Consider the following 19270-nt stretch of genomic DNA (forward strand, 5'->3'; position numbering starts at 1 on the left):
TTCTTCTAAGAGATTCTTCTAAGAGAAGGCGAAGTTGATCCAAGGAGCCCTGCCCTAAAATTCAGCCACAAAATGCTTCCCATATCTGCGAGTTCCTTGGCAGAAGGGATCCCTGAAGCCAAGAAATCTGAAAGAGGTAAGACAGTTTTGCATAGGTGCATATCAACATCCTTTTAAAACAGTCGTCCTTTTTTCCTACTGTCACCAGTCTCCCAATATGTTTGACAGGTAAACTAATCAGGCATTTGAATGCTGATTCCATTATCTGCTTGACTCACATGCCCCCCTCCTCTGCCCCACAGGAGACCACCTGCCTATCTGCTCCTATTGAAAAGCTCAGTTCAATTGATTTGCTTTTGTTTTTAAGTTCATTCAGTTGATTTGCTTTTGTTTCCAGCACTCCTCCTCCTTCTCAAATAACCTCACTTTCACAATGCAGCTTCCAACATCCCCTTCAGCAAAGGCTCTGAGCTAACGGTCATAATGCAGCCGTCTGTTGCCACCTAGTGGAAAAGAAGAATGAACACCTGGAAATCTAACCAAAGGCAGTGAAGAATCAAAGGCCTTCCTGTGTCACACCCAGGCAGGCCTGATGAAACTCTTGGTGTGAGATTTCAATGGAATATTATGAAGGATGTCATCCCTGCAGCCTTGACCAACCTGGAGCCATCCAGGCGCTCTGGACTACAATTCCCATCAGCGCCAGCCAGCACAGAATGAATGCTCAAAGATTCACTGGGACGTCCCACACGTGCCTCTACAGGTGAAACTCGAAAAATTAGAATATCGTGGAAAAGTCCATTTATGTAAGCAATGGTTTTCATTAGCTACTGGAGTTTAATATATCAATATGAGATAGACTCATGACATGCAAAGCGAGATATGTCAAGCCTTTATTTGTTATAATTGTGATCGATTATGGTGTACAGCTGATGAAAACCTCAAAGTTGAAATTGTTAATTTGGGGTTCTAATCAGCTGTACGCCAAAATCATCACAATTATAAAGGCTTGACATATGTCGCTTTGCATGTCATGAGTCTATCTCATATATTAGTTTCACCTTTTAAGTTGAATTACTGAAAGAAATAAACCTTTCCACGATATTATAATTTTTTGAGTTTCAACTGTATTTATTTAGAGCAATTTTAGCCCACTCTTCAGACAAAAAGGCTCCCAGAGTAGCTTACAGGCAGTAAATTAAAACAACACTGTCCCTGCCTGCAGGCTATCTTATTGAAACAAGAAACAGCACACAAGGGAAGAGGGACAGGGAGGGAAGAGCAAAAGAACAAACTCGGGCACCAATTCGTAAACAGTTGTTTTTATAACCGGTACAGTTCAGGGACAGGAGGCAGCCTCATGGAATGGCTACTCCCAAGGGACTCTTGAGAGTCCCATGGACTGCAAGAAGATCAAACCTATCCATTCTCAAGGAAATCGGCCCTGAGTGCTCACTAGAAGGACAGATCCTGAAGTTGAGGCTCCAGTACTTTGGCCACCTCATGAGAAGAGAAGACTCCCTGGAAAAGACCCTGATGTTGGGAAAGATGGAGGGCACAAGGAGAAGGGGACGACAAAGGATGAGATGGTTGGACAGTGTTCTCGAAGCTACTAACATGAGTTTGGCCAAACTGCGGGAGGCAGTGAAGGATAGGCGTGCCTGGCGTACTCTGGTCCATGGGGTCAAGAAGAGTCGGACACGACTGAACGACTGAACAACAACAACAACAAAGTGACCTTTGAGGAAGAGGAAGCCTTGATGGAGCTAGTGGAGGGTTTTTTTCTCAGCACTGCCTTGGTGATGGGCACTGCTTGATCTGCCCCCTGCTCAGTTTTCCTGTTCCAATATGTTCTTTCCTGCTCTGCAGCTTATAAGAACCTAAGAAGAGCCTGGTGGATCAGCCCAATGGCCCCTCTAGTCCAGCATCCTGTTCTCACAGTGGCCAGCCAGATGTCTATGGGGAAATCACAAGCAGAATCCAGGCACAAGAGCCCTCTCTGCTCCTGTGGCTTCCAACAACTGGTATCTGGAAGCAATTTTTTTGCCTCCCACCATGGAGGCAGACCCTCTTCTTCTTTCCTAAGAATAGCAAGGAGAGACAAGAGGGCCTTTCTAAACGAGCAATGCAAAGAAATAGAGGGAAATAACAGAATGGGAAAACCAGAGATTTGTTCAAGAAAATTGGAGATATGAAAGGAACATTTCGTACAAAGATTACCACAATTAAGGACAAAAGTGGAAAGGACCTAACAGAAGCAGAAGACATCAAGAAGAGGTAGCAAGAATATACAGAGGAATTATACCAGAAAGATATGGAGGTCTCATACACCCCAGGTAATGTGGTTGCTGACCTTGAGCCAGACATCCTGGAAAGTGAAGTCAAATGGGCCTTAGAAAGCCTTGCTAACAACAAGGCCAGTGGAAGTGATGATATTCCAGCTGAACTATTTAAAATTTTAAAATTTGTCTCCTGAGAAATCTCTATGTGGGACAAGAAGCTACAGTTAGAACTGGATATGGAACAACTGATTGGTTCAAAATTGGGAAAGGAGTACGACAAGGCTGTATATTGTCTCCCTGCTTATTTAACTTATATGCAGAATTCATCATGCGAAAGGCTGGACTGGATGAATCCCAAAAATTTATGTCTGACTTCTTGGGCATGAATGATTCAGACTCCCAGTGAATCCTATTTAATCCCTTGTCCTTTTTAAACATCCACGTGAATCGGCCAAGTAAGATAGTCCAGAGGTTTAAGATGAGGTACATCAATTTCTGAACGGCACAGATGCCAACAACCACCTCCAAACTCTACTCTTCACCTAACGCAGGTAAAGCAGTGGGAGTGCTAAAAAAATCTGTGTTGTAGTGCAATAAACTGAGGCTCAATCCAGGCAAGATGGAGGCACAGATAGTGTTAGGTTCACTTGCTCTGGTAAGATTCAAGTAGATAATGTTTTTTCATGATGCCAGGGATGATTGGGGTGGCAGTCTTAAAGGATCAGGTTCATAGCCTGCAGGTGCTCATTGATCCACCTTTGTCACTCGTAATGCCCGTATCTGGGCAAGGAGAGCTAGCTTTGCCTCGGTTCTTCATCCCTGGTATAGTAAACTCCCTTTTTGACTACTGCAGTGCTTTGTGCATGGGGCTGCCCTTGAAAAGATTATAGAAACCTCATGTATTGCAGTCAATGGCTGCTAGTCAACTAACTGGGACTGGATTATACGGGCACATCACACCATTCTGCTTGCAGCCCAAGGCAAGGTACTGGCTTGACCCCTTCACAGATTGGGAATACTTCTCCAGTTACCCACCCAGTTTGTGGCGGCGGGTGGCTGTGAGCCAGAAGTCCTCACCAGCCTGCTTCTATTCACCCAGAGTTGACAGTCAAATGTCACCTGCCTTCTGCCCACTCCAGGAATAAATATAATGTACTCTCGTGTACAGAAGGTTCTAGGCATCTCCAGCTAAAAGGAACATGTAGCAGGTAAAGACAAACATATACCAGGTACATATACATGTGTGCCTGCCTGGAAAGGAGTCCATAGCCCAAGCAGGCAGTGCTGGGTTATGTAAATAGACAAAACAGTGCGATCCACTTAGAAGGACGGCATCAAATGGCCAAGACTTGCCTGTTCTTAAGAGGTTCAAATAGCGGGGGAGAGAAGGCAAGCAAAATGCGAGGGAGATCGTGAAAGATTCAGGAAATTGAATGCAGATTTCCAAAGAATAGCAAGGAGAGACAAGAGGGCCTTTCTAAACGAGCAATGCAAAGAAATAGAGGAAAATAACAGAATGGGGAAAACCAGAGATTTGTTCAAGAAAATTGGAGATATGAAAGGAAGATTTCGTACAAAGATTACCACAATTAAGGACAAAAGTGGAAAGGACCTAACAGAAGCAGAAGACATCAAGAAGAGGTGGCAAGAATACACAGAGGAATTATACCAGAAAGATATGGAGGTCTCATACACCCCAGGTAATGTGGTTGCTGACCTTGAGCCAGACATCCTGGAGAGTGAAGTCAAATGGGCCTTAGAAAGCCTGGCTAACAACAAGGCCAGTGGAAGTGATGATATTCCAGCTGAACTACTTAAAATTTTAAAAGATGATGCTGTTAGGGTGCTACACTCAATATGCCAGCAAGTTTGGAAAACTCAGCAGTGGCCAGAGGATTGGAGAAGATCAGTCTACATCCCAATCCCAAAGAAGGGCAGTGCCAAAGAATGCTCCAACTACCGCACAATTGCACTCATTTCACACGCTAGCAAGGTTATGCTTAAAATTCTACAAGGCAGGCTTAAGCAGTATGTGGACCGAGAACTCCCAGAAGTGCAGGCTGGATTTCGAAGGGGCAGAGGAACCAGAGACCAAATTGCAAACATGCGCTGGATTATGGAGAAAGCTAGAGAGTTCCAGAAAAACATCTACTTCTGCTTCATTGACTACACAAAAGCATATGACTGTGTCGACCACAACAAACTATGGCAAGTTCTTAAAGAAATGGGAGTGCCGGATCACCTCATTTGTCTCCTGAGAAATCTCTATGTGGGACAAGAAGCTACAGTTAGAACTGGATATGGAACAACTGATTGGTTCAAAATTGGGAAAGGAGTACGACAAGGCTGTATATTGTCTCCCTGCTTATTTAATTTATATGCAGAATTCATCATGCAAAAGGCTGGACTGGATGAATCCCAAACCGGAATTAAGATTGCCGGAAAAAATATCAACAACCTCAGATATGCTGATGACACTATCTTGATGGCAGAAAGTGAGGAGGAATTAAAGAACCTTTTAATGAGGGTGAAAGAGGAGAGCGCAAAATATGGTCTGAAGCTCAACATCAAAAAAACTAAGATCATGGCCACTGGTCCCATCACCTCCTGGCAAATAGAAGGGGAAGAAATGGAGGCAGTGAGAGATTTCACTTTTTTGGGTTCCACGATCACTGCAGATGGTGACAGCAGTCACGAAATTAGAAGACGCCTGCTTCTTGGGAGAAAAGCAATGACAAACCTAGACAGCATCTTAAAAAGCAAAGACATCACCTTGCCGACAAAGGTCCGTATAGTTAAAGCTATGGTTTTCCCAGTAGTAATGTACGGAAGTGAGAGCTGGACCATAAAGAAGGCTGATCGCCGAAGAATTGATGCTTTTGAATTATGGTGCTTGAGGAGACTCTTGAGAGTCCCATGGACTGCAAGAAGATCAAACCTATCCATTCTTAAAGAAATCGGCCCTGAGTGCTCACTAGAAGGACAGATCCTGAAGTTGAGGCTCCAGTACTTTGGCCACCTCATGAGAAGAGAAGACTCCCTAGAAAAGACCCTGATGTTGGGAAAGATGGAGGGCACAAGGAGAAGGGGGCGACAGAGGATGAGATGGTTGGACAGTGTTCTCGAAGCTACTAACATGAGTTTGGCCAAACTGCGAGAGGCAGTGAAGGATAGGCGTGCCTGGCGTGCTCTGGTCCATGGGGTCACGAAGAGTCGGACACGACTGAACAACAAAGAGGTTCAGAGTAGCATGAATTACAACTTTACACATGCAGTCCTTTGAACTCTCTAATTATAGGATCAGGGCCGGATTTAGGTTTGATGATGCCCTAAGCTACTGATGGTAATGGGGCCCTTTATATGTGCAGCTGTCCTTTGTCAACAACAAATTGTCACCGTTTTTTGTGTTGAATATATGCTCTTTGGTAACTCATGGAACTAATGCGTATCTAAAACCATTTGCACATAACAAAATATGTATTTTATCAGTGATTGTTGAAAAGTCCATGCAGAATGCAAAGTCCATGCAGAATGTAGGCACCCTATATATAGAAATGAGCAAACCAGTGATATTTTAGGGAGCAGGCTAGCAGGCGGAGCCCATTACTTACATCTTAGGAGCCTACACAACATAAAACACTGTTGCTGTATGTAGGGTTTATTTGATTTTTATCTTATATTTTGGAAGTGTACATCCAGGTTTTTTTTCTTTAATTTTTTTTGGGGCCCCCCAAGAGAGTGGGGCCCTAAGCTTTAGCTTATACGTAAATCCAGCACTGAACTGGATACTGAAATAATAAAAAATTCAGGGTTGTGGGTTCAAGCCCCATATTGTGCAAAATATTCCTGCACTGCAGGGGGCTGGACTTGATGATCATCATGGTCCCTTCAAATTATATGATTCTATTAAAATCACCCAACAACTTCTTCATCTTGCTGCGGATTCCACATGTGGTTGGCCGGGGTGGGGAGGCTGGGAAGCAAGTTCAGAATCATTTTTAAAAGTGAACAGTAACCATCTCAATTTTGCATGCTTCAGGAGATAGAAGACTGAAAATGAAACTTGTTGTAACACTGGAAGCATTTAAAATAATTCTGAAGTGGTATTATTTTACTTGCTGGGAGAAGGGAGAAAAAGGTACGGCATCTGTTAGCAAAGCGAAATGTTTGCCTTGACAAATAGATTTTACAGTGTGGTCAGCTAAACTGTGTAGAATTTCCAGCAGGCGGATCGGGGGATTCTGCTTGTTTTCTACCCAGCATTCTTTAGCAGCAACAGCACACAGAATACATTCACACTGGATATTTCCGATGAGCTGATAGCTTTGGAATATTTTCAGCACAGATCAAATTAAAGGTGCCCAGAACTCCATATTCCATCCAGTGACTCAAAGAGACTCAGGAAAAAGGAGATTAAAACTGAATTCCCAAATCCTTTATGTTAATACAATCTCCATATAAATTCACATTGCCTAAGCTGCATATTCACCATCTACACCCCCCAAAGGCTCCCAGGAACTATAGTTTACCCCTTAAATACACAATATTTCCCCAACATGTTGGAATAAAGGTAGCTGGCTTATGAAAAGTCAGATGACTGGTCTATCTAACTCAGTGCTATCTATGCTGACTGGCAGTATTTCAAACAGGGGATCTCCAGCCCTACCTGGAATTACTTGGCAGCAAAACTGGAACTTTTTACATACAAAGCACATGGTCTAACACAGAGCTACCACTCTTCCCCCAAAGCTGCTTCCTCACCCATTATGGAAAAGGCCTATTTTTTGTCGCACTTCTGGAAGAAAAACGTGCCTGAATAGTTTGCCTAGGATACAATACAATTCCTTCTGATATCCTAGGGCCTAGGCATGGTATCTACTACACATGCACACAGACACAACCGTTTATTCCTGCACCTGACTAACTACCCTAGATCAGCCTCTTCAGTCCGGAACACTGTATGCTAGAACCATACAGCAGATAGCTACAGAATAAATACTGATGGCCTGTCTCCGGGCTTGACCTAATTTGTCCTTCGGTTTTGACTCTCCAAACGAGTATGAGGAACGGACACGCGTCCTGACTCAACCCAGCGGGTCCTTAATCTCCCTCCAGCCTCTCCAAATCTCTGCTTCACCTAGATGCTTGCAAGCACACGGGCACTTTCCGGGAGGTAAACCCCACTGAACCCAGCGAGTAAGCATGCATAGGTTTAGTCCCAATTCCTAAAACACCCGCTTCTCCACCACCACCTGCACTGCACGTCTTTACAACGCTGTGTTCTGCGGGGCTTACTGCCAGGTAAGTCTGCAGAGTGCTGGATCCTTCTCTCCCACCTCGCTAGAGCAGGCAGTTTCCCAAACCCCACATAGGAACCAGCATACAAAATGGGCAGCCCCACATGGTGGAAGACAGAGACCAGCGCCACGTGCTCCTCTTCCTTCACTCCGCCACTTCCGCCCGTCACCGCGGGCCTATCGCAGCGCTCGCACTTACCAGCGCTGCCGCCCTATTGGCTGGGGCTCTTCGACCCGCCTCCGAATTAGGCGCGGTTTCTGATTGGGCGGGGCGGGCCCTGCTGCTACTGGCTCCCTCCGCCTACTCCGAAAAAGCCCGAGGAGTGGCTACTCATCTCTGCGAGTGGGCGGGCGGTGGGCCCCGCGACCGCCGATTGGCTAAGGCAGCGCTGCGGGGCGGGAGAAAGAGTTAAGCTAGTCCTCGACCTCACTCTTTTCGGTTCGGGCCGAGACTCGAGCGAGGCGCCAGGAGCGAGCGGAGGCTTCTTTCGACGCTCTAGACATCCGGACATCCCCGCCGCCATTATGGTGAAGCTCGCCAAGGTGAGCGCCGCGGCCTACATGGTGGCAGATAGAGAAAGAAAGACACACAACATGGAGGCCCCTTTCTTTGGCCCGCGCGGAATTCTGAGGGAGGGGGAAAACGAGGGCGGCGTGACGGCGGCCTTGCGCGCGCGCGGCGGTTTCTAGGCCTCCCGCAGGTTTCACTGAGGGGGAATTAAGCGGGGGGAATGGGAAGGGGCTGCGGTTTCAAGGCCCCCCCCACCAACCAACGGCCTCTCAGGGGCGCGCGCACGCTACGGTAGTAGAACGTTGGGCGGTTTCTAGAGGCCCATCCTTTCTCTTCCCTTCCAACGGGATCGAGAGGGAGGGAAAGAGCGCGCGCGCGCGCGACACGAGGAGTTTCTAGGCGCCCTCCGCTCCGTCTCAGCCGGAATCTTTAAACGCGCTCGACGTCCTACTGGCGGGGGCGCGCGTATGCATTCGCGCGCGGGTCAGCCGAGCTTAGCTTAGCGTAGCCTAGTTTGGCGGGCGCGCGACGCGCTGGCGGGAGCGGTTTTCGAAGGGAGGGAGGGGGGGCGTTGGGAGCGGGCCTCGCGGCTCTTCGCGCGCCCCCCCGCGCGCGCTTCGGCGTCGCCGCGCTGTGGCCACGTGATCCCGGCCGTGCGTAGCGGAGCACGTGGGAGGGGAAGGAAGCCGCTCTCCAGGGGGAGTTCCACGTGGTGCAGCATCGCGGGCCTTGCGGCCTTCGTCGCCACCCGGGTCTGGTCTCTCCGGCCACGCGGCCGCGGAGGGAAACATCAATAGTTTAAAGCACACACTAGTTAAAGAAATCGAGCAACGGGTCATCCGACGGCTGGTGGCGGGGAAAGCGGAGCTGGGACTGTGTTTGCGCCCACGAGGCTCCCGGGGGAAGCAGGGCTCCGCACGGGAATCCTGAGGCCAGCCGACCGTTTGGAGTCCCGTCTCTCGTAGGGATATTGGGTATCTTTATGCAGGACCAGATTGGTGCTCCGCCTGAGCACAGGCGGTGGAGACTGGATGTAAAGGCGCAAAAACACGTCCTCCCTCGAGGGAGGCTGCTGTAAAGCGGGCGGGAGCAAATAACATTTTATAATTGCTTAATAAGCTAGAGAGTGAATCCCACGTGCCATCTGAAGTGTTTGTACGTGATGCTTCAGTGGTGGGGGGGCATTTGCTCCTGTAGCACAGTGAGCTTACATACGGTTGGGCAGAATGTGTCCGTATTAATTGAGTACAGGATACAGTATAGTTAAGTCAGAGGTGAGGCCTGCTGATCTTCATAGTATAACTAAGCACGTGGCGTTAAGTCCCAGTGAGACTTAACGTGTTAGTTATCAGTGAAATCAGTGGGGCTTTGCATTGCCTGCATGTGGTTGGATTGTGCAGTAGTAAGAGGGAAGCAAGGCTGGAACGCTTAATGTTAATTCGTTAAGCATTCCCATTCAGATGGGAAGATCTTATGTATGAAAAAGAGGAAGGTATAAGGTACGGGTGTTCTAAGCCAGTGGTCAGCAAACTTTTTCAGCAGGGGGCTGTTTCACTGTCCCTCAGAGCTTGTGGGGGGCCGGACTATATTTTTTTGGGGGGGGTGGGATGAACGAATTCCTAATCCCCACAAATAACCCAGAGATGCATTTTAAATAAAAGCACACATTCTACTCATGTAAAAACACACTAATTCCCGGACTGTCCGTGGGCCGGATTGAGAAGGCAATTGGGCCGGATGTTCTAAGCAATTGTGCTTCACTGCGAAGTACTAAAAGGAATAGCACACTTTTCAGTAAGTAAGGGGACTTCTTATAAGTGTATCCTCATAGCAGCAGTTTTGAGCACTGGGAAAAACAGACTTCTAACTCTTACTGTGTCTTCCAGAACGTTAAGAGTCAGCCTAAACAGAAGAAAATGGCTCCTCCTCCAAAGGATGTGGACGACAGTGAAGAGGAGGAATCATCAGAAGAGGAGGAGAGCAGTGAGGAAGAGGTAAGAATTTGGCCTTTGATGCTTAAAGCCAGTCAGTGTAACCTTAAATCCAATGTCTTAAGGTGCATATCAATATTTAGCCTGAAGTTGTGTAAATGATAAAGTACACTTTCCTGCATAAATCCTTACAAATATTTGTCTGGGGTTCCCATCCATGAGACTGGAAAGTATTTGTAAGCCACGTGTATGTATGTATGTATTATTATTATTATTATTATTATTTTATTATTAAACACCCTCGTTTCAGATGTCAAGGAAATAAACAACTATCTGACTTTTAGAAGAAGGCAGCCCTGTATCGGGAAATTTTTAATGTTTTATGTTTATATATATGCTGTGAGCCACCCAGAGTGGCTGGGGAAACCAAGCCAGATGGGCAGGGTATAAATAATAAAATATTATTAATTTTATAGATTTTTTATTATTAGGGTTAAAGTAGCTCATTAGCTGAAAAATCAAGTTTTGGGCAGGGGGGAAAAGATTGCATGAGATGGAAGGCACTCCTATGGGCAAAGGTCAAGGTCTTAAATTAATTTCTCTTCCTAAGTCCCATCTATATATATATATTACCTCATAGTTCTTAGTGATAATTTCTAAGGATATCCAACTGTGTTAATTTGTGGAGCAAACTAGTGGTTAGAGATTGTTGTACCATGCAGTCCTATGGAAACAAGCCTTGCTGTGTCCCAGGTGAGGGAGCATGGATCATAACAATATTCTCAGTTTTTCATCCATCTTAGATTGCATGGTGTCTTGTTGACTGGAATACTTCTCTTCCCACAGATGGTTCCCCAGAAGAAAGCAGTTACCCCAGCAAAAGCAGCAGCCGTAGCCACTCCCAACAAAAAGGCAGCAACTCCTGGTAAGAAGATAGTGGCTACCCCAGCGAAGAAAGCTGTGGCTACCCCAGCAAAGAAAGCTGCTATTCCAGTGAAGAAGACGCCGGTTCCTGCCAAAGGAGCAAAAAATGGGAAGAACGCCAAGAAAGAAGAGAGTGAAGAGGAGGAAGATGATGAGGATAGCGAGGAGGATGAAGGTGAATTTGGTGGGGTAAATTACTTTAGTAAACTGAAGTTGCCATTGCCAGATTCAGAAAAGTTTCTGGCTTTTGCAGCAAAGCAGCAAATAATTGGAAGCAAGTAAAAATGCACGAGAACAGTATGGTATTTCTGGCATATATATGTATATAACGTGTGTGTGTGTGCTACTACGTTTTGTAGTACAAGATGGTCACCGTTTGGAGTCAGTGCTGCTGTGCATGAACCATATGATTCCTGTCAATCCTTTAGGTAGTTAGGTCTTGAATAATGGTTTATCTTTCAACAACTGCTGATAAATTACTTCATGCAGATGAATCTGAGGAGGAACCTGCAGTACCAGTAAAGAAAACCGCGCAGGCAGCAGGAAAAAAGCCTGTAGCCACTGTAGCTGCTATATCAGCCAAACCAGAGTCTGAGGACGATGAAGATGACGAAGATGAGGACGACGACGATGGTAAGGCTGTTTCATTTATGGGAAGCATATGTAGGGTATATTCTGAGTCTTCCAGTTTGAGAATAAATAGTTGGGTTGGGAAAGGCAGAATAGGGTTGAGATAACTTGCTGCCTTGTTTGAGTCTGGATACCAGCACAGATGATGATTATTGGGACTTAATGCTGATCTTGTGATGTCTCTAGTATGAGCTGATGTGTTGGATGTATAAACAGCCCATAGCGGGGGCGTACTAATCCTGCTTCCCAGCTGAATCAGGACACAATAAACTTAAATCTGGACAAACAGGCACATCAAAATGGAGGCCCAGGCAGTGTTAGGCAGGCTTGACATTCGAAACTGTGGTTTGCACAGTGACATCACGGGCTCTTGACTCTCATGTTCATAAGCATAGTTTTGTAGTAACTATAATTTTGTAAAGGAGTCCCAAGTGAGCAAAAGGAACTGTTCTTGAGTGCATCTCTTTGACACAGTGGCTATGCACTGTGAGTGTTACCTAAAAGAGCTCCCTGTGGTTCTAGAATCTGAAGATGAGCCCATGGAGATCACCCCAGCAAAAGGGAAAAAAGCTGTGCTTGCAAAAACGGCACCAGTGAAAGTCACACCCGCTAAACTCGCCCAAGAAGATTCTGAGGATGAGGAAGACGACGATGATGAGGAGGAGGACGATGACGAGGAGGAGGACGATGAGGAGGAGGAGGAAGGTGAGTTGGCCATCTCCCAAATCCCTCAGAGCTCTCAAAACATTGCAGTTGTCTTGCCTTCTCCTTTGGTCCTAGAGCTGGAAATGATGTATCCTCGCTGAGCTGATGTGGTATCAATCACATATGAAAACATACTAAAGATAGTCAAGTCCTGATCCAGCTGCCCCCTTCTGGTGTGCTCCATGCACCCCCTGGGATCTTTCTGACACCTGTTTTGCTTCTCTTCCCGCTGCAGAGAACGTGCAAGAAATATCTGGAAAAAGAAAGAAGGAAATGGCCAAGCAGAAAGGAACCCCAGATGCCAAGAAAAAGAAAATGGAAGGTGAGAAAGCCACCATGTTTTCACTTGTTCTTTTGATTAGCCCTTGAAAAAGCATAGTAACCTATCCCATAATTCCTCTGCGCAGAGTAAAGTCAATTTCCAACACCTAACCTAAAAGGTAAATCCAAGGATATGTCTCTTTAAGTAGTAGAGGGTTTGATTCTTGGGGTGCTGAAGCCAAGTCTAGCACCCACATACTGTTTGTGACACATCCAGGGATCCCCTACTGGCCTTTTTTCAAGGGTTATTTTATGTATTGGTGAGATGTGGAATGTAATGTTCAGTTTGATAAGAATAAGATACGAGATATGTTGATTATAATTGTAAGATTAAGATTAGGTGTAAGAAAGAAGATTTTACAAGGTTGCAAAGTTACTAAAGGAGATTAGAAATGAACGCAGAAGAGAGGACGTGAGGAAGTCCCAAATTTAGGATTATAAAAAGGATAAGGATATTTAGGATTATAAAAAGGATTTTGTTTTGTTGTTTTTGTAGTGTTTGTATTTGTATTTTGTGTATGCTTATTATTAAAATCCAACAAATTCTTATTAAAAAATATTTTATGTATTAGCACACTGCCTGTTTAAATGGACATCCCTGCAAGGCTTTAAAAGGGTGCTATGAAGGAGCAGGAGAATTAAGAGCAAAAGAGACCAGAAGAGGCGGGTGAAGGAAGGATATGGGGTAGTTCCTTTGGTATGTGTTCTGGAGAGTGGAAGGTCCTTGTTGCACTACTCCAGTGAGTGTGCATTGTACTCTTAGCGTAGCATAGTTACCAGCGGAAATGACAGCTAATGTTGGAAGATTCCCAAGCTGGGTGCAATAAGAGTTATTTGCAGGTGGCTCCAGCCCCTACTGTGGTCATTTCCTAGAAGTGTTTGCATAACTCGTTTAATCTTCAATTAACTTTTTAGAAACTGCCTTCTCCATCTTCATGGGCAACCTGAATGCAAACAAAGACTTTGAGGAACTGAAAGTTGCCATCAAGGATTTCTTTGCCAAAAAGGATCTTGAAGTCCAAGAAGTCAGAATTGGCAACTCAAAGTAAGAACTAAGTTTACTCGTGTATATTACGAAATCTTAAGAGTTCTTTAAAAGCAAAAACTTCACTTTGAAACATCTTTCTGTTGTGTGTGGCAATATTAACAAAGTTCTGAGGAGGAAGTGAATGCTGCTTAGATCTAGGGATGAAGAACAGATGTTGGACAGCAACTCCCATCTCTGGCCATGCTGGTTGGAGCCAGTGGGAGTTGGGAGGCCCAACAGCAACTGGAGGGGGACACATGTTCTCCATCCCTGAATTAGACACTCATGCAAGAAGTAGTATTTGTTCCGGAGATAAGGAGACTGCTGCATCTTACAGTGGTTCTTCCCAGGAGTAGAGTGGTTGGCAAAGCTCTGCAAGCCGCCATCACCTAAAATGTGATATAGCTTCTTCTGTGTCCCCTTGCAAATATTCCACTTGTCCTGCCTAGTGTATCCATTGGGTAGACTTGCTAGTTTTTAGGTGCCAAATTAATGCTGTTGTCATTACTGCCTAGATTTTGTAGCAGGTTACTTTGTGGATATTTGGGTTGAACACTAAAAATAAATCTGTTCTGCAGGAGGTTTGGATATGTGGATTTCTCATCGGAAGCTGATGTGGATAAAGCACTTAAGCTAAACGGAAAGAAATTCTTGGGCTTGGAAATAAAACTGGAAAAAGCAAAGACCAGGGAGTGCATCCAAGAGAACAAGAAAGGTAAGTGCTCTTTTTAGCACAAGCTTGGTATTCTTGGACTCTCTTAATGTTGCTCATGCAGCCTTTGCCTGCAAATGCAGCTCTCCAGATAGAGTGAAGTTTTCAAATAGATGCCACAGAGTGTGAGAATTTAAAGTACTTTTCTCTGGGTCTATAACCTCTTGTGGTGTTTGCTTTTTAGAGAGAGATGCAAGGACTATCTTTGTGAAGAACCTTTCTTACAGTACAACCCAAGAAGACCTGCAAGAAGTCTTTGACAATGCCCTGGAAGTCAGGCTGGTGTCCAAGGATGGAAATAGCAAAGGGTATGTAGCCCCATTAGCACGAGATTGTGGGCTGCATTGTTGCGGACCCTACCATTCAGCAGCAGAATTCCCCAGCTACTCTGCATATGCTTTTCTATCCAGGAAATCCTAAAGTTCTGACCCTAGTTCTACCCAACATGCTCAGATTTGATGTCACACTATGCTAACGTGTTATCTATTTTCTTCTAGAAAATTTTCTTCCCAATACTTCATAACAAACTTGACGTTTTTGTGTTCTCCCCATCCCTCAGGATTGCCTACATTGAGTTTAAAACGGAGGCAGATGCAGAGAAGGCGATGGAAAAGCAAGGGATGGAGATAGATGGTCGTGCCATTATGCTTGACTACACTGGTGAGAAGAGCCAGCAGGATGGCAGAAAATCCAGTAAAGGAGCACAGCCAGGTAAACTGCTGTGGTGGAGTCATGTGGTGTCTGGTGTTGGAATCAGCTTGGTATGATAGAACATACTCCCAATTCTCAAAAGGCATCTCTTTAGAATTTTGGTTGCTGTGGGGCTTCAGCTTACCTCACTGTAAGTGTGCGTGGGTGTTTGTGTTTACCTTTCCTGGAAACATTTCTTTAGCCTTCTGCAGCCTCCTCAGCTACCAGCGCTTTTTGAACCGTACATAAAGTTCCATGAGAGCCGTTGCATCTTAGCGTGGGTAACCAAGAAAGCTAACAACAAACACCTGCACCCCACCTGCAACTAATCAAACCAAAATGTTCTCTCTTTGACTGTTTGTCAAGGCAGCACTGTTTCTTGTTAATAGATGGTGAGAAAGATAAGAATCAGTGGGGAAATACTGGAGTGACCCTAGAATGAACTTTCTATTCTGCAGGTGGAGAGTCAAAGACCCTTGTGGTGAACAACCTCTCATATGATGCGACAGAAGAATCTCTCCAGGAAGTCTTTGAGAAAGCGGCAGCAATCAGGATCCCACAGAACAACCAGGGGAGGCCAAAAGGGTATGTAGGAACAGGCGTGTGGCAACTTGATGATTAAATCCTCTCCCTTGACTAGGCAACACATCAGAACATTACATGTCATTGCCCTTGGAAGTTGTTGTTGTTCAGTCGTGTCCGACTCTTCGTGACCCCATGGACCAGAGCACGCCAGACACTCCTGTCTTCCACTGCCTCCCACAGTTTGGCCAGACTCATGTTGGTAGCTTCGAGAACACTGGCCAACCATCTCATCCTCTATCGTCCCCTTCTCCTTGTGCCCTCCATCTTTCCCAACATCAGGGTCTTTCCCAGGGAGTGTTCTCTTCTCATAAGGTGGCCAAAGTATTGGAGCCTCAGCTTCAGGATCTGTCATTCCAGTGAACACTCAGGGCTGATTTCCTTCAGAATGGAGAGGTTGGATCTTCTTGCAGTCCTTGGGACTCTCAAGAGTTCTCCAGCACCATAATTCTAACTTAAGGAGTTAGAACTCATTAAGACACTTACTTACTTACTTGCCTGGTGTCTTTGGACTCAGATAATGATTGATGCTTGTTTAGCTGGAGGGCGGAGTAGATGGGTTAGAAGCTAGGCTGCTGAACGAAGGAAATAATATGGCATTGTTGGGCTCGCTTTTGCCTCTGGCTGCGCCCACCACGGGCTTGGGCTGAAGCTGTTTCCCCATCTACCCCTGTGAAAGGTGACTCAGTTTCTTAACTTGACTCTGGCTTCTCTTTGTGCAGGTACGCATTTATAGACTTCCCCACAACTGAGGATGCAAAAGAAGCAATGAATTCCTGCAACAACACAGAAATTGAAGGCCGGACAATCAGGCTGGAATTCAGCACACCAGGGGGACAAAACAGGAATTTCAATGCTAGAGGAGGATTTGGACGTAAGTCTTTGTCCGTGCCCTAACTTAAAATCATTTGAGGGTGGGGGTGGTGTTATAATTAGCCCTTGCTGTATCAACAGGGCTAAAAAAATTATGTTTGTTTTTATTCAGAGCAAAGCAAAACACTGTTTGTCAAAGGCTTGTCTGAGGAAACAACAGAAGAAACCTTGAAAGAGTCGTTTGATGGCTCCGTTGGTGCAAGAATAGTCACTGACAGAGATACTGGCTCATCCAAAGGGTAGGTGTAAAGCTGCCTCTGTCCCAGAGTTTTTGACAAGATGGCAAGCTCAAAAGTCTCACTCTGCTGCTGACCTCCCCTTGATCCCACCCTCCACTAGGCCTCTGCTTTGAGCTTCTCTGTGTAAACTCTGGAGCCTTCCTGCCTTCTCAATGAGCTCCTTCCTGCTGATAATCCAGTGGCAGGCTATGGATTCGCACGAGAAGAAGAGTAAAACTGCAGCCCTGACCTTGGGTGCCTTGTCTGCTTCAGATGAGCAACTGTCATTGCTGTGGGACAACCCTGCAACTTGCCTGCCTGCAGATTCATAGCATGCAGTGCAGCCTGGAGTTAAGTGTGTGGATATCTTTTAAGTCTAGGATGGGCAGTGCCCCCATCTGTGCAGCTTTCACAGGTGTAGACTGTTGATGTCAGAAGCTTAGAGGGTAGAGCAGGAGACTCTTAGTCTCAGGATTGCAGGTTCAGGCCCCATGTTGGGGGAAAATGATTCCTTCATTTCAGGGCCAGGGCATTTGAGCAGCATTGTTTGTAGCCATGCAGAAATTAGAACTACCACACCAGCATTAAATGTAATATTTATTGTAGTTCAGTTGACTTGGAGCATAACCTTAGCTGGTGCTTACCTACTTTTAAAAACAAACTAATCTGGCCATCCTGTACAGGGGAGACCTGCCTTTTGTATGCATTTCCTGGACAACTGAAAGTTAGCTGATACCTGGCTTATTTGCTGCTCTTCTTTCAGGCTAAATACTTTCAGCAGGCAAGTTCTGTCAGCGAACTGAGTTTTAACAGTCCTTGAGTCCCTTTGGCAGGAAGGTGGGCTAGGAAATCAGATGCCTCCGGGGTGTATTGCAAATACCTTGGGGCAGTCTGAGTCCGTCCTCTTTCTACCCAGAAGGGCACCTGTTGTGTCTGTGCTTGTGTTGCTCTCAGTTTTTTGTGATGCACGGCTTGGATGTGTCTTAATGAGGAGCTGTAATGATGACTGCAAGTATTAAAGACCCCTCCATCTGAAGCAGTCTTTCAGCAACAGGATAAATGGTTAAAACTGTCCTCTGCTCTTTCCTAGATTTGGCTTTGTGGACTTCAGCTCCGCAGAGGAAGCCAAAGCAGCAAAGGAAGCCATGGAGGATGGAGAGATCGATGGAAACAAAGTGACCCTCGACTTTGCCAAGCCCAAGGGCGATGGGCCACGTGGTGGTGGCGGCGGCTTCGGTCGTGGCGGCAGAGGAGGCCGGGGCGGCAGAGGAGGCTTTGGCGGACGGGGTGGCGGCAGAGGATTTGGAGGTACTTGTGCTGATGCCATTTGTCCTTCCACGTTTGAATAATAGCAGTGTGTGAAGAGCTGGGATTTTTAAAATGATTCTTTTCCCTCCACCCTCTTTATCTCTTTCAGGCAGAGGAGGCGGCTTCAGGGGAGGGAGAGGAGGCGGTGGCGACCACAAACCACAAGGGAAAAAGATAAAATTTGATGACTGAGTGGCTTGTCCCTGTATCTGAAAGGACTCTGGGGTTTTTAATTCTGTCACTACCAATATGACGGAGCCTTCTGAGGACATTCCAAGATGCGTTGCAGTCCCCCTTAAGAGCTACTTGGAAAAATTCCTTTCAATGAAGAAACAGCCATCTGACTGCCTGGCCACGCATACGAACTTTTAAAAAGCAACAAGAAATGTGGGAGTTGACCTGTGTCAGTGCATTTGTCCTGAATTTATAACGTTTTACCCCATGTACAAAATTAACTTCCTTATACATTTCTGTAGGGTTTTTCCTTTTTTGTTTTGTTTTTTGTTTATTTGCTGTAAAAATGCAAAAATGTTTTATCATTTGTGTCTTGGCACACTGTCTTGGACAGATTAAAGGGCCTAAACAGATTTCTTGTGTGTTTCTCAGCAAAGTTCCAGGGGAATCCACAAAGTAGCCAGGCAAGTGGGGTTTACACAGAACTTTGAAGGATTGCTGGAAACGGGGAGAGAAAGGGGCCGTGTACCTTCACCTGCTCCATACATTTGTATCCCCTACACCTGAAATTGTGCTTAAGCTGCCATCACGGGCAGAGATGCCATCAGTGATTCTTCATTTTTCAAAGCGGGCAAATAATTTTTATGTTGCTTTTTTCTCAAGCATGGTACAACGTACACAAATGGGTGGAAGCCAGTTTAAAGCAGGACCAGATTGGGGTCGAATGTTCTGTTGTAGATCTGGTGAATTCAAAGTGAGACAGTTGTGTTCTCTCAACTGAGATGGGAAAATTCCTACTATAAATTACTACCTTGCTCTTTGCCTAGCTATACTTCTAAAACCAAAGTGTTGCCATCTAGTGATGTAGCCGTGTGCTAGAGCCTTTCAAGCAGGAGTTCGCTAAAATGGGGATTATGAATCCTGGTTGGCTGCTCATATTAATACCTAATGCTGTGGGCATTTTTTTGTTTCTTGTGAGTATGAAGAAAGTATGATCTGCAGCGTGCTGCTGTTTTGTCTGGGTCTTCACTTATCACAGCCCAGAGTGACCTTGGGCCAGTCCCATTTTCCCAGGATTGTTTGGG

The 19270-nt window shown here is 45.6% G+C and overlaps 1 protein-coding gene and 2 non-coding genes across 5 annotated transcripts; all 3 read left to right on the top strand.

Annotated features, from left to right (window-relative positions):
- Nucleotides 1-7981: 7981 nt before the first annotated feature.
- NCL (nucleolin) lies at nucleotides 7982-18598 on the top strand. 3 transcript variants are annotated; one of them, XM_033150870.1, is made up of 15 exons: nucleotides 7982-8122; nucleotides 9977-10084; nucleotides 10868-11120; nucleotides 11435-11578; nucleotides 12098-12280; nucleotides 12516-12602; nucleotides 13517-13646; nucleotides 14207-14343; nucleotides 14525-14648; nucleotides 14900-15051; nucleotides 15489-15615; nucleotides 16335-16486; nucleotides 16598-16724; nucleotides 17794-18011; nucleotides 18121-18598. In XM_033150870.1, exons 1-15 carry the CDS (start codon nucleotides 8105-8107, stop codon nucleotides 18201-18203), a joined length of 2043 nt encoding a protein of 680 aa, XP_033006761.1. In that variant the 5' UTR covers nucleotides 7982-8104; the 3' UTR covers nucleotides 18204-18598. The 3 variants fall into 3 exon arrangements, with proteins under 3 accessions (XP_033006761.1, XP_033006762.1, XP_033006763.1); XM_033150871.1 differs by having other exon boundaries at nucleotides 12098-12272; nucleotides 12514-12602; XM_033150872.1 differs by lacking the exon at nucleotides 11435-11578.
- LOC117047649 lies at nucleotides 11711-11776 on the top strand. Its single transcript, XR_004426715.1, has one exon. It is a non-coding gene; the product is annotated as a small nucleolar RNA SNORD82 (small nucleolar RNA).
- On the top strand, nucleotides 16868-17006 carry LOC117047644. The gene has a single exon (XR_004426710.1). It is a non-coding gene; the product is annotated as a small nucleolar RNA SNORA75 (small nucleolar RNA).
- Nucleotides 18599-19270: the final 672 nt, after the last annotated feature.

Source organism: Lacerta agilis, chromosome 5 (assembly GCF_009819535.1).
Source record: "Lacerta agilis isolate rLacAgi1 chromosome 5, rLacAgi1.pri, whole genome shotgun sequence".
Classification (NCBI taxonomy): Eukaryota; Metazoa; Chordata; class Lepidosauria; order Squamata; family Lacertidae; genus Lacerta; species Lacerta agilis.

Bases quoted from the DNA above. Each gene is read 5' to 3' on its own strand.
- NCL (XM_033150870.1), top strand. The intron at 11,121-11,434 runs GTGAATTTGGTG...TACTTCATGCAG, and splicing joins GGATAGCGAGGAGGATGAAG to ATGAATCTGAGGAGGAACCT. The intron at 18,012-18,120 runs GTACTTGTGCTG...TATCTCTTTCAG, and splicing joins TGGCGGCAGAGGATTTGGAG to GCAGAGGAGGCGGCTTCAGG.